The following is a 15,999-nucleotide window of genomic DNA, read 5'->3' as shown; positions in this document are numbered from 1 at the left end:
TGGAACATGGACATTCAAAAGGTACTAATATAATATACTGAGTTTGCATCTCTTGGTCCTAACCTGTGAGTAATGATACTATCACAATACTGTATTGTTTTTTGTTCTTGTTTATTTTAAATAAGACACCTGGGTTTTAACTTCAGTATGGTATAACAAACCATTATGAGGGTAAAAACATGGTGACTGGAAAGGGAGAAAGAAGTTCCAGCTTGACAATATGACAGTCACTTTGATTCAAGCTTTACATAAGTACCTTCTGAGAAATCTAGAGGTAGACATCTTGTATAAATACTATTAGAGACCTGTAACTTCTCTCCATTCCCTAATCTCAAGGACCGAATTCATGACACTACACCACTGAATGTGAAAAAAGCACCTATTCCATTTTAATGCCATCTGTGAAGATAGTTTTCAACCATGTCTCTAAACATCTTTTCTATAAATGTGCTTCATAAAAAATTCATGAGTATGTAGTAAGACTCACAGATTTTACCACAACTGGTTTGGTGCAACCTACAGAACTCCTGTGTAGCTTTGTACTTTGTTAATGTTACATATAACCCAAATGCATGCCACATGAAATTCTCATATAATCCATTCGCATCTGTTTTTCCTAAATATGTCAATATTTTGTAAGTTGGGAAACTTATATTAATATTGCTTCACAGATACATATAACATAATTATATATCTGTGTTTATTCATTTACACAAACAGCTGGTTGGTTGGAAAATTTTTGGAAATTACTGAGAAGTATTAGAAATTCTATAAGGGTTCTCATAAACCAAAGACTATAAAAATAATTATAGACTACAGTCCATTTCAATGGCTATGATACATCACAATGATTCATTCAAGGCCAATGCCCACAATGCTCCAAAAACATAGGTAATCAATCACATTCAACAGCAGCACAGGTGTAGGCTTCAGCAGAAGTATTAGGTGTGGAACCTGGCACTAGAAGAACAGGCTCAATGCCAGCATAAGTAGAGCTGCCAGACTCCGTTTAGTAGCTATATTCAAATCTCATACAAATGTTGGTCTTCCATTCCTGTCGACAGAGAAAATAATCTAAGAATGTAAAACTAAAAGTTACAGACTGTCACAAATAGACCAACTTTCCCTGAATAATATTCTCGTCTTTTTAAAAACAAAAAAGAAATCAAGCTTGCTATAATGACATTTTAATTAAATCTTACAGAACCTATTTTACCACATAACATTTTCATGTTACTTCACAGAAGCAATATATTTTCCCATTTGTTACACTGTTTCTCCCACACCCACTGTACATTGTGATACCAACCTAATTCTGGATCAGAGCCTGCATGCATGCATATGCTTAACTATATTCACATAACTCATGTCATTGATGTAAGCACGCTCGGAATGAAGTTAAGCAAATGCACAAGCGTTCCAAGATCCAAATTCTCCTGTTGAAAAAGCCTGGGAGCTAGGACTTTGACTGATACAGCTGAAATTCCATGTAGTGGTCTTTTATGAAAACAACAGATTGCCATCTTAAAAAGCTTATATTCGCCACCATAGAAACTGGTATAAAAACCTATCACAACAAAATTCCAAAACTGATAGTTTCCCACTGAGCAGCAATGAGCACATAGTGTGGCAGAGAGCTCACGAGACATAAGGGAAGACTCTTTATTCTTCACGGTTTACCTTGACAACATAACTCCTTAGAATAAATATAATGAGGGAGACCACATACATCTCTTTGCAGTATTTCAAGTACAGTATACAGACACGCAGGACAGAAAGTCCTACACTATGAAAGACTTTAAAATAAACTACCTTCATTATGAAAAGAGAAAAAAAAAATCTCCCTTTTCAGAAAACTGGACTGAATCTGCAATCAAATGGAGTAGGAAAGAAAATCCTTTATTCATTTTTGAAATAAGTCACTGTACAATGAAAAGAATTCTGCAGTTATTTCTTACAAAGTTTACAAAAGTATTTGTAACAAACAAACTGGAGTTACCCATATTTTTACCATGCAGAAAGGAAATTAAAGGTTACCAGCTAGAAATAACATTCAATGATGACAAGGTATTTAAAAAAAAAAAACGCCACCAACAAAACATGTTTTGCAACTTGAAATTTCCTCCTGCACCCTTTAACACCACTTACGAAGTCTAATTCCTAAAGCTAAAGTCCTAGATGGAGATTGATTAAAATAATTCAGGCTAGAAGAAACTGGACAGAAACAGGTTACAAAGTGAAATCAAATCTAACCTGCAGGATCACACACTCCTTTAGTACAAAAGGCATGTAAATATCTCCCAAGTACCTTTTCTAATATTTTAAAAATCATCTCCAAATTAACCTGTGAAATTGATTTGCTGACAGGGACATAACTGCTTGCAATTCTGAAATGTGTTTCACCCAAACATGCCAAGATGTTTTACGAACAGGAAAATAAATGAGCCTTGCAATATCAATTTATGATAGGTAAATACAATGCAATATTATGAATTAGTAATACTACTACAAGAAAGTACAGCATCAGATATGATTATCTGCTGCAGACGAATAGGCTCCTTTCCTTGTGCCAAGTGTAGCAAGAAAGCTACATGGCTCCCTCTCATTCTGGACTATCCCTAACCTAAGGAACTGCAGTTTTACAGCTTGTATTGTTTGATGTATCTGTCTTTCTACCCATTGGGACTCAGGGAACAGAGCATTCATTATTAAATGTGGGCAAAAGCAAATCTTAGAACATGAATGATAGCTAATATGTTCACTACTGGTATCAGAAGTATGCTCAGAAATAATTATCAAATCAGCAGAAGCTCCAGCAGCTTTCATTTCTGTTTCTGATCATTTAAAAGCCAATACAGCTAAACATAGTAACAGAACAGTATAATATGGGGAAAATACAAATGTTTTGCAAGTTAATTTTGCTGGCAATGTAAAATGAAAAAAAAAAATTGTTGCACTTTTATACAGTTATATTTTACCTTAATTGGAAATATAAAAATTAAATGTGTATTGAATACAAAAGCTGATACATTTGATTTAAAAAATACTGGAAAATGCTTCAGAAATTGCTTCCCACTCAGCAAAAAACATCTTACAATTTAAATGTGCAAAAGTCACAGTCATACTGGCCAAGTAAAATAGCAATGAAACTAGATATGTGTATTATGTATATCACAGCATGACCTTGTTTTTTTACAATGAAGTAAATGAGGCAACCATGAATTTTCAGCATGAGTGTTTTATTTGCACTATTTATTCTCAATGTTTTTGAAGAATACCTATGAAAAAAAGTTTTCTTATGCCATTTTTTTTACCAAACTTTTAATAATGTTCTAGTAATAAAATCATACATTTGATTATCTCTTTAGTCTTTTCTGTATCACTAATAATGAAAGAAAGAAGGAGGCATAAAAAGAGACCTTGAATTATTATGCAAAAATACATCTTGAAGTTGCACAGTAATGTATTAAACCAGAACAGCGAGTAAAATGTTATTTCCCCCCAGGCACAAGGGCTCATTTTGCTGCCAGAAACAATCTAAAACAAATTTCTACCCAGGCTTTGTAGTTAAACATGAAGAGATTTATCTGAAGAAAATGCATTATAGAGGAGGAAAGACAGCAGAGACTAAGGTACGCTAGCTATAATTGCATAATCATTATAAAGTAAATTTAAAGAATGTAAAACTAACACTTGTAGAACATAACTAAGAATAAAAGTTAGAAATAGAATAGAATAAAAGTTAAAAATATGTATATATCAGTTGAAATGATAACAAAACTGATATCATAATACTTATTAGAATTACACATCACTGTGCAGACTATTAATGGTTTCTACAAAGAGCTTATATAAATGGCCACTTTTATACACTGCTCATAATGGAGTATTTTGCCCAATTTTCAGTAATCCCTTAAAAGCCTGAAACGAAAATTAATTCTCCTCCTAAAACAGATTTTTTTCCCTGCAGTGATTTGTTACTGACTTTCAAGTGCTGAATTACTAACTGATATTTTTTTCATAGAACTTGTAAGCACAAAATAGTGAGAAAAAGTACAGTGCTACAGGCCTACAGTGCTACATTTTTGAAGGCCTCTCTATCATTACTTAGTTAAACTGTGCTAACTTCGTAACATGCTATGCTCTGAAAGATTGACTGGTTCTCCATATTCATAGTTTCTTGAAAACCCAGCCTATTTTATCATGACATAAAATAAATTAATCTATAGTCAAAACTTTCTAATGCTTTTCCTTGTGAGACAACCATGGCATAAAACAGACTATTTTCCTTTTAACTCTACAAGACATTAGTTTATATACCAAAATTCAGGGCACGCCTCTGTAAACCTTACCTCTTAGGGAATGTGACAGCTTTGTCTACAATGAATTTGAAATATGATTTACTACAATGCTACTTGAAACTGTGAGCATTTAACCAAATTTAAAACATCTACATAAGAAGGAGAAAACAGCTTCTGAACAGATAAAAGTAAAATCTTGATTCTCATATAAAATGTTATGCATTTTAATATGACTTTTGCCTGATTTATATAAAGCTTTGTGTTTTTCATTTTCCCTAGCCTGTCACGTTGCTGAGATGTATGGTGTATGTTAGCATCAAGTTTGCCATGAGCAATAAAGTCAGTGCCCTCAAAGAAATATTAATATATTATCACTAGTCCCCACCATACCCCCACCACCAATTTTCTCTTATTCAGACTATATGAGTTTGCCTCACATAGTTAGTTAACATCCACGCTCTCCTACACGAATATTTTAAAGAAATCACAAACTAGATGGACAGGGTGAAATACAATTTACTTTCTGTGGCAAGAATGAGGTCATCATGAAAAAAAAATTAATAACACAGATATTGTATCTGTTTGGAAAGATTTAAAAAAAGAGGTAAAAAGTGTATAAGATATTGAAAAAAAAAAAAGAAAATGTAGTTGCTCAAGACAGATGAGATGTAAAACAACCGTGTAATAACATTTTATAACAATCCTTGAACCTTGAAGAGGTTCAGTGATCACCAAAGTGTAGAAATAGGAAGACCTATAAAGAGATGACTGCAACAGCGGCAGGAGTATCATGAGACATTCTTTCCAACAACAACAAAAAATAGGAAAAATAACTTATTTGACCTTCTTATCTCACATAAAAGTTTGTAAAATTTAAGCCACTAGAGTTCTTATTCCTGTTCTGCTTCCATGGAATCAGAAGCTAAAAGAGCGAATCCCAGTGAACTACTAAGAATTCTCTTAAGCTCTTTGATAAGGATATATTCTCTACGTGATTTAGAGTCATTAGATGTATATTTCATATGGAAGAAATTAAATGACCAACCAGTGGTTTGTTTGTTTGTTTTTTAAACTCAACCACTTGTGGGCCAGAAGGTTTTAAAATCAGTCACTTTGCATCAAAAACAGCATAAAGAGATGCCACCTCCCAGCAAGTCAACACTGTTCATACAGTTTACTAATAGACCTGTGTTCCACAGTGTGGCTAGCTGTATGACACAGGTTACATATCTGCTTGACTGCACCATGTTGACTAAGCACCTTGAGGTTTCAAGATGAAAAATGCTACACAAATACACTAGTTTCATTCGTTTGACACAAGGAAGCATTTGTGTTGAGTTTTTCTTATGGCAAATTCAGAAATTCAACCAAATATGTACAAAGTTATTTCAAAGTACACATGCATGAGAATACGCAGCTTAACTCCAAATCGTGACAAAACAACGACAACAAAAAAAATACATATAGCTTTAAAGGGAGATGACATCTGGAATCTACTTGCCTTATTCTCCAGGTGCAATTTTAAAAAATGAAGGTAGGCCACAGGTGCGAATGCATCAGCTGAATGCACAACCACCTTCGCTGAATCTCTGAAATACAAAATTATTAGCATCATATATTAATGTATAAATTTACATTTAAACTGTCAATGTTTAGTCACTGTATAACAGACTTCAAAGTAACTCATTGATTATCTATTAGTTCATTGTGTTTTTTTTTTTTAATAACAGTTAAGAAAACAAGTTTGACATATAAAGTCACATTGTTCAACAACACATTATCTTTACTAATTTTGAAAAGGAGTAACTTGTACTTCCAGACCAGTATTGAGAGATTTAGCTAGCTGTAGCTTTTGCAATCATAACTGACATTCTGTTTTGCATTCCAGAGACTAATATGTAAAGCAATCTTTTCATTTCATCAACAGAAGATTTTTTTAAAAAGTCTTTCTTTTCCTGAAGTGATTCTCCAGGGAACAGTTCTTGAAATATTAACACCATACAATACTTCATGCTGAGAAACTGACTGATTTGACCATCTTGCATCTGATACTGAAGACTACTAGACACAACTTTTTAATGCCAAATGTCTTGGTAACAATGATAAACTTCCTGTGTGCTGATTCAAATTAGTTAATTGTAGTTTTCATTTTTACAGACGCAATCTGTCACACTTTCATTCAGAAGAGGCAGTATCTGTTATATCCATCTGCATGGTTTTACTGCTTAAGCAAAAGGTAGCTCTAGGAAACAAACATCAGAAGGTGAGAAATTCAAAGAAAACATAAAGGAAACTTAGATGCATTAAAAGAAAACCTGAAAATTGTTATAAGCAAGGCTAAGGACATGCAGATAATTTTCCTGAAACCACAGTGCCCTTGATACCCTCACAGTATACAATGAAATCCTGTTTGGAATCCCCAAGCCTAGCTCCTCTCAAGTAATGACACATGCAAAAACCATGCAAACTGGAAACAGTTGAAGCCTTGGCCAGATTCCACTGACTTAATGAAAGTGTAAAATTAGCAGAAATATCTGATTTTTAAAATGTGGCTTAAGATTTAGAATAAAAAACTCCTTGAGATAATCACCATCAGTATATTGCACAATAACGATAAATACCTCTATCATAAGAAACTCTGCTTCTCTTTTAATAAGATTTTAAAGTAATTTTTTGATAATAAGGTCTCCAGCTTCAGTCCTGAGAGTTATCATCAAGATTTCAAAGACAAAAGATTACGTATTCTTTTGAATTTCCTTAAAGATTGTTCTTTAAGATTAAAGTAATTCTTTTCAAATGATCATGGTGTCTTTTACTTTTAACAGAAATACTGTAAACGGGTAGAAAATCAGTTTGGAAATCTTTAGTATGGGAAAACAATGTTAGAAATCAGACATCAAGACTGCAGTGATACCTGTTACCTGGCTGTCTTCACTGTCTGAGGATATTCTCAGTAAATACTTGCTGCTTGACATTGAAAGAAGCAACAGCAATTGGGAATTCTGGTACTTTTTGTGATGCATTAGATACTTTAGATTAACAGAAAAGCTTACTTCCAAAAGGAAAAGCAAAATTTTAGGGTTATTCATTGCACGTCTGTTTAATTTAAACACCTAGTAACATTTTAAAAATACTTAATTCCAAAGTAAAAGAAGCAGTACTTACTACTTGTAATCCCAATTCAGCAGTACAGCAGTATGCATGCTGTACTGATACACAGGTATACATTGATACCTACATTGTATGTTCAATAACTTCAGAATTTTTTAGCACTTATTCATTGTTCAAGTATTGTAAATAGTAAGACATCACAAATATTTCTTCTAGGTATGAAATACATTGCTATGACATATAGCTAACACGTTGATCTTTGATGACACTATAGTAGATGTCTAGTTTAATACATCAGTATTTCTCAGCTGATGGGTCAAAATAGATAGAATATGTGGTGTTGAAAATAGTATCACGATATGTGTCAAATAAAATATTTTTCTTCAATCACTTCATTTTCTGTCAGCCTCTCAGAACATACATCATTGTTCTAACTAATAAAGTTTTAACAAAATGTTTTTCAATAATAAATGTAATAGAGGTGGAAACTAGAACAGTTTTGTTTTCAATGATAAGTCACCAATTCAAAAAAGATAGGAAGTCCTGAACTTAGATGTTATGTCCAGTTTAGGAAACGGTAAAATAAACTAACAACAAACAAACTAACACAAAAAAAAAAAAAAAACAAGAAAGAAAAAAAATGAGAAAAAACACATGAATCTATGAACAGCAGAGCTTAAAATGAAAAACAGTCACTAGAGAGACCATGACGATTATACGGCCATATAGGCCATATAATGCTGAAAGTCCGAACTTTCATTAGGAATGTAATTACATTATGACAGAAACACAGGAATTTTATTGATAAATATTTTCAGAAGACTTTTGAAAGCAAGGAAAAGTAGTTTGAAAAACTTTCTAAATTATCTAGTTTAAAAATCATAATCATCTGATCCCTCAAAACTTCTTGAAGACCTGGGAAATATTTGATTACTTTTAAACAGTCAGAAATATTTTCAGAGGACACATATGACAAATTAGAGCAAGTCTTTTTGGTTTTCCTCTTATTTTGAGATTTAGTATTGACTCCAAACCTAGAACTTTAAACCTAAACACAAAGCTAATGATAAAATTTATCAATGTAAAATTATACTTCCAAAATATTTTCAATATGTCAATTTAACTTAAAAAATATAAAAATAAAACACTTTGTGTTCCATAAATATAAATGGGCCTTTATCATAAGGGTAAATATTAAGTGGCATTCACATAGATGAGGACTATATCTCTTTGATTTGCAGAGGTGTCAATCAATTGCACTATAAATACCAGACAGGAAATGATTGGTACGTCTTAAATATTGAGTATAAGAAAGCTGACAACTGGATTACAACAATCTGGTAAAACCAGATAAAACACGTTTGACTCTTGGTTGACTACTCTGATTGTAAGATTTTTTTTTTTTAATGCTAAATCTTGTTTATTTTCAATTATTTCATGCAATTTGGCATGCTCGGTTTGTGAGGTGTATTTTTTAATGAAGATTGAATGGAATGGCAAGAATTCAATATAATATTCAAATGCAAATTTAATCATATGCTCTTACATTGAAGAGACTCCCACTTCTCCATAAGTAACACATGAAGGTTATATTTTTTTTTTCCTTGGTCTAGACTTCCTTTTTCAAAGATGACATTTATTATTTAGTCACAAGTCTCATGTGACAAAAGCAGCAACCAGTGAAAATGCTACCCAAAAGTAGTTTTATAAACGATAGGCATATTTTCTCCTCTTTTACTAGGTTTATGTGGCAAGGTTAAGAAAGGTTAAAAAAAAAAAAGCCAACAACACATGCTGCACAGCAGTTGTGAGAGGGGGAAATTAAGAAAAAAATATGTGAGAAACAACCCTGCAGACACCAAGGTCAGTGAAGAAGGAGATGCTCCAGGTGCTGGCGCAGAGATTCCTCTGTAGCTTGTGGAGAGGACCATGGTGATGCAGACTGTTTCCTTGCAGCCCATGAAGGACCATGTTGGAACAAATATCCTTGCTGCAGCCTGTGAAGGAAGACACAGTGCTGCAGCAGGTGGATGTGCCCTGAAAGAAGCTGCCACATGGGGAGAGCCCATGCAGGAGCAGGCTCCTGGCAAGAGCTGCAGCCCATAGGGTCCCACATTGGAGCAGTCCATTAATTTCCCCCAAGTCAAGTCTGTTTTGCCCATGATGGTATTGGGTAAGTCATCTCCCTGTCTTTATCTTGACCCACAAGCTCTTTAACTGCATTTTCTTGCCCTGTCTGACTGAAGAGGTAGAGAGTAAAGGTGCCTTGGTGGGCACCTGGCAGCCAGCCAAGATTAACTCACTATACCTATTATACAGGAAAGAATTATCTCCAATATCTTCCATAGAAACTTTCTCTAATGAAAAGTTTCCAAGGAATTTAGGACCTTGAAAAATCTGTACAGGTTTCAACCTCTAGCTTGTAATTCTTACAATTCCATTTATGCTTCAAAAAAAGTATCAGGATATATACCACAATCACGGTTATCTAAACATCTGGAAACTGTACCAGCATAACCAACAACATAGTCTGTTTAACTTCACGCAGTGTGCATGAAAAACAAGAATAAAAAGTACAAAATAACATTATTATAAATAACTTATTTAATGAAGAAGAAACTACAAATATTTTCAGTGCAAAAGCTCATAAAGTAATAGATTTTCACACAAATGTCCCCCTCAAAAGGTATGCCTTTATGACAAAGGAGTAGAAGAGCTAAGCAGGGCTAATTACACCTGAGAGACACAATGTCAGTGTACCTATTCAGTTTCCATTACAGAAATGTATATTTAGAACTAGCTTGAGTAGCTGTTTAACAGCCTACTCTGTTTATATTTATTATTAAACAAACACTGATTTATATACTTGTCTTTTTCTGCATTTTTGTGCATTTATTGTTAACTTTTGTTATTATTTGGAGTGTGGCCAATAGAAATAAGGACAACTCAGCCTCTGTTTTAGCTATTCCAACTATTCAGTTGTCTGAATGGCTCATTAAACCACTGACAGCCAGAAATACATTCAGAATATGTATTAAGATATTCTTACTTAAACTGGTATTTGGCTGATCCCAAACCAAGGGCACAATGTGCTTTCCTAAACGTGTTCTCAAACTCTTTGCAAATACAGTTCCTGTAGGACCTGATGGCAGGATAGAAAATGTTCTCTCTCCCCACACAACACCAACCAAAAATTTCTCGAGACTTAACAGTTTTCTATGTAATGTGTTATGTATGTATACACGCAATGGATTTTTAGCAAAGAGAGCTTTCCAAAGGAGCACTGGTGAATTATGCATCTTATTCCAATGGAACTCCCAGATTTAATCTGTAGCATAAACCCCCAAATAAATAGTACAAATGTAAATGATAAGCCAAACACACTTAAGTGCAAAAACTTATAGAAGCATATTTCATCCATCAGTTAAAACCTAGCTACCCTTCTTCTGAAGTATACTTTTTATTGTAAATGTTGTAATACAAATGCTGAACAGGCCACAGTTGCCTGGTAATGGGTAGTTTTACTCTTTTTTTTTTTTTTTTTTAAAAAAAAAAACTTTAGCAAAATTCTGCCTCTGACACCTACTGGAATTCATGAGAATTTGTCAGTTTAAGAGAAATCATATCAGACCTTAAATGGAAAAATGAATCTTGCACTAGCAAAGATTTTGCATTATTTTTCTTTTCCTAGAAAGAGACCAAACTGCTTCAATCTGAGTGTATATTGTGTTGTTTTGTCCTAGTTCTTTCCACAGTTTGTCATAATGCATACTTAAGCATCATACACGCTTTATTCTACCCTCCTACTTAACTTTCCAACTCCTACCAATTAGAAGGTTAGTTCACAAACTACCGCTTCTACCTAGGACTAATTCCCCTCAGACAATCTTCCTCAAAAGTCTCACTTCCTAGATCCACAACTCCATCCATAAACTTAAATCCAGTTTAAGGATTCCACATTCTTACTTTCTGAATTTTCCTCTTATTAAAGAATTCCATAGCTTTCCTGCACGGAGATATCTCCAGGCTCGAATTATCTAGTTTAGCTGACTACAGAGGACTTATCTTCCAGTCATCCAATAGTTCAGCAGACATCTACTAGACTAGCTTCTATCCCTTTGCCCATTTTGTATATTGTTTTTTCTCTCCCTAATGCCATGTAATGAAACAAAGTTGAACAGCTCTTAGTTTTCTGCTCCATATATAGACAGAACCCATCGCTATGGAAAAATTAAACAAACAGGTCTTCAACATGAAAGCCTTAACCACGTCCATATTCTCTACAATCTTGACCTTTCCTAAGATGATCATCACCAAACACATGATTATTATTCTGTTTGCTTGGCTAAGAAAAGGAACAGCAATCAAAACATCTCACTCAAAGCTTACCTTAGCTATTTAACAGTCTAACAAGAAACTTACATCAAGTCTCATCTAACCGTATCCCACTACACAGATTTTAGCAATTTATGTCGAAGGAATAAGCTACTTAGAGTGCAAGTTTGGTGAATCCATCTAAGTTTGTTTTCAAAATATCCTCTAATAATTGAAGAAACATGTTGATCATTCTAAGCTGCTAAACTTACACATGCCCACCTGCACACACGCGCGCACACACAGTTAATGGAACCCACAGGCTACTGATGTGGCAGTTTATCAAATGTAGCTGTAATGAAAGATAAATATTACAGGCAATTCGCACTTCATGAAAGGATAAAAGTGTCAGTGTGTAGGTACCATTTTTACTGCAGGCCATAATCAGCAAGTAAACGAAAAGTGCAAATGTCTAAAAAGTTTATAGCCTTCTATGAAGGCCTCGTCTTGTCAGGTATTGATTTAGGTTTACAGAAGACTTTGCCAGTGTTAAACAAAGTGAGTGTTTGTGAACTTATAGGACATGTTTTACCTCTGCCAACAAAAGTTGCCTCCAGCTAAATGTGAATATGTTCCCATTGCTTTAATATAAGGAAATGGAAGAAACTGTTCCTTACACAACAATTTTCTTCCTAAACAGAGGGCAGTCCAGAGTGAATGTTTCGTATTCTCCACCTTCTCCGCAAACGTGGACTCCGTATTTCTCAGAAAGCTAACACAAAGGGGAAATTTAAATATGTAAGCATTATTCTATTAAATATATATTTTGCATAAAATTTCAGTGTGTACTTTCTAAAAGACCACTCATTAGAAGGCTGAAGAAAAATCAAATATCACATAGAGGGTTCTTGACTTCTTTGTATGTCCCATCACAATGATCTAAGAATTACCAATGTGTTATATTTAAGTAGAACTGGCACTATAATGTTCAGATAAACAAATGAAATCCTAGTAATTCTTCCACAGTAGACAGGAAAGGTTGTTCAGACACACAAATTTGTTTCTCTCTCTTTAGCATAGATAGTTCACTTCTGTGAGAAACTTGTACTATAAACCAATACAAAATGTAACACTTTAAATAGACGTATACAACAAATATTATTGTTGGCAACAGATTCAACAATTGATTCTATATTTTGGTAAATATCCACTATTCCCCAATATTCTAACAAAGAGAATCAACCTGTTTTCTAAGTCAATAGTGAAAAGCTAAAGCAAAACCTAACGAAGTAGCAATATGTTATTTCCTTTCCAAATTGTACTGAATACACTAAGTCAGCATATAAATTTATAAATATTCCTGAAGATCTTGATATCCCACTAAATTACATAATTACATTATCCAATAAATTCAGAATAAGACGTGACTAGTTTAATTATTCAGTGCTCTGTAAATGAGTGGCTGTAGAGCATGACCCAAAGTTCTTTTGCTTGAGTTGAGTGCACAACTGCTGTATCGTTTTCTCTGTAATTCTACATTAATGTGTTGTACCAATAGGTAGTAATGAAGCACCTGCACCATGCCCTGAGCATGGCAGCACCCTCCCTTTTTCTGCAGAAGAAATTCCTTTCCTGATCAGCAGGTTGTATTATCTCGTAAAGTGTTCCAGCAGTAGCTGCTTCAAAACAAGTCCTGTCCAGGTTTTTTCATACAAAGAAAGCACTAGTTCATGACTACCTAAACTGCAGTCCTCAACCCAATTGCTAACACCACTGTCACTATTGGGAATATTTATTTAATCCCCTTATGCTTTCCCTTAGAGGAACAGATGCCCATATATGATGCTTTTGCAGTTGAAGTAGCAACACTGTTCTCCACCACATGTAGGAGGACATGGTTGGAAAAAGTCTGACTGGGGGCTTTACAATAATCCAACATCTCGTTTGTCTATTTTTAGGTAAATAAGAGACTGTTAATTTTATATAGTGTAGGTTCAATTCTTTATATGGTTATCAGAACATTTGTGTAGCAAGCCCGTTTGATATATTCAAATGATACTGTATTTTTAGTGTTGAAATTGAATGTATAGTTCTTGTTGCTATACTCCAGAGTTTTTCCAAAGGTTTTTATTTTAAGAATTTGAAGAATATTTACAGCTTCAGCCATCACCTTAGCTAAAAAAAATCAAAAGCATGAGAGACAAGATAGAAATACATGAAACTTTTTGTCATACAATTAAAGACCAAATTTTAAATTTAAAAAATTAAACAAAAGGCCTGAGTCGTCTTCAACTTTTATTTTGAAGGAACGTATAAATGCTCTGAGAAGACTATACCTAAGTAATACTCTATGTGACCTTCTGTTGGAAAAATCTCAATCTCTTTTGTAACATATATTAGATAATGTTTTGAATGTATTGTTATCTGAGACATTATTCATTTCCCTTTCACATTTTCATTTAAAGGAAAGTAACAGGATAAAACCTTTAATCAAGTGCTCATTAAAAAATTGCACTCCTGGCATAAGAGAGAACTTCATCTGTCGACAGTGGCAAAAAAATTTCTATAGGACAAATATATCAAGAATAATTAATGTTGATGCAATAAGAATGGACAATCTACACAACAGTTAGTCAAAACCTTTTATTCTTCTTGTTGTAGCTTCCACTGCCGGGAAAAAAAAAAAAAGAACAAAAACAACAACAACAACAAAATAAACAAAACTCTTAGGTAAAATGAAAGAGAAAACTGGACAAGATCTTTCTACCAGTAACCTCTTCCACAGGGAACACAAGAAATGACTATTTACAAGCCATTTTTAAAATGGGCAGGTTTGCTTGTAAACCTCAGAGCCTAGAATAATTATTGCCTATTTAACATCAAATGCTCAAAAGATGTGAGACTCTTTCCTGTCTTTGTTGTGGGAAATCCCTTTTTTCAATGTCACTGACTTTAAGATCACGCTTGACGCCAATCACACAAGATGCTAAAGGATTTTCACTTGCCACTGTCAACAGGAGCTGAGGATATTCAGCAGCTCATAGAAAGATCCCTAATGTTCATTTTCTAAAGAAGTGAGCAGTATTTTAAAGTTGCCATCAATGACATCAGAACTTTGCCTTTTAATCATTTATTTACATTTTTCAGAAACTAATATATTCTCTTTTGCAAGTTGGATAGTACATTCCTAATAATACAACAACTTAGATGAATCTCTATTTTGTGATGCTAGATCTGCCTTTTAGTTCAGATAAGCCAGAAATTTAAAAATTACACAACTAAAAATGCAAGTCCAATTTGAAATCTGAAAGAATTATACAATGAAAACAATTTCTACGCTACTCAAAATTTATCTTAACTCAAATACACAAGGTGTAAGCCCAAATATTACCCAATGAATAGTCTTTTCTGACCTTGGAAATGAAACAGGAGTAAAGTTGACTTTCTCACTGATGTTAAATAATCAGAGATAGAATATCTGAATGCTAGTGCTTCTTGTTTCAAGTGAAAACTTTTTTCCCCAGACAGAAATTGTAACAGCTAGTAAATTCTCTGTAATTACAGACATGTTCTTTACATCAAGAAGTACTCATCAACTTCTAAGGCAAGCACACAGATGACTAAGCAATTTCTTACTGTCTATTACTAGGGACAGAAGTACAGACAAATATTACCATAATATACATTTAACATTCTATTCACGAATTTCAGGGAGTCTGTAAGCAGTCTCTGAGATTTGGGAGGTTGCCAACAAATTCTTTAGTGTAAAACCTACAGCTCCTGGTATATGGGAAACAGTGGTACATGGAACAACACAGTAATTTAGTAATTATGTTGCAACCACTCATCAATAATTAATCAAAGACCAATAATTTAGAAAAAAATTAATTCAAGAACTTTCATTGCCACTGTTCTGAGCCAGTAAAATTCACCCCTGAAAAAAGTATGGGTTGTACTCAAACCTCCTCTATATAGTCAGAAAAAAAAATGCAAAATTAATTCAAAGTTTTTCCCACTCAATACAATCAGAAGACCAGAAATTTAAGTGACTATGTATTTTTTCCAAAGTTAAATAATTCAGTGGATGAAAGCAGAGTTTCCCCTCCCCACCCTTTCAATGAACATTGACACTTGTTTTATAACGCCTCAAATGAAATAGCTACTTCATGCTTATTTCCTGTATGCCTAACAGACAAATTATTATGTGATATAAATTTATTTTGATTTTATTGTTAGTTCCTTAAGGTAACCTTTTAGAATAAAATAAGTTTAT

The 15,999-nt window shown here is 33.7% G+C and overlaps 1 protein-coding gene across 11 annotated transcripts in view; it reads right to left on the bottom strand.

Moving 5' to 3' along the window:
• Positions 1-15,999, bottom strand: part of DPH6 (diphthamine biosynthesis 6) — a 198,423-nt gene that overhangs the window by 116,998 nt on the left and 65,426 nt on the right. For all 11 annotated transcript variants that reach the window (XR_005820312.1, XR_005820314.1, XR_005820313.1 and 8 more), the window contains exons 7-8: positions 12,404-12,498; positions 5,803-5,890 (exon numbers count right to left, since the gene is read on the bottom strand). Coding sequence is in view for 8 of the 11 variants with exons in the window: in XM_040558782.1 (XP_040414716.1) it covers positions 5,803-5,890; positions 12,404-12,498 (183 nt within the window). In the remaining 3 variants the exon portion in view is untranslated. The remainder of the gene's footprint in view (positions 1-5,802; positions 5,891-12,403; positions 12,499-15,999) is intronic.

Source organism: Cygnus olor, chromosome 5 (genome assembly GCF_009769625.2).
Source record: "Cygnus olor isolate bCygOlo1 chromosome 5, bCygOlo1.pri.v2, whole genome shotgun sequence".
In the NCBI taxonomy this organism is placed as follows: Eukaryota; Metazoa; Chordata; class Aves; order Anseriformes; family Anatidae; genus Cygnus; species Cygnus olor.
The sequence above is the reverse complement of the archived record's forward strand: the minus strand, read 5'-3'. Positions and strand labels throughout refer to the sequence as shown.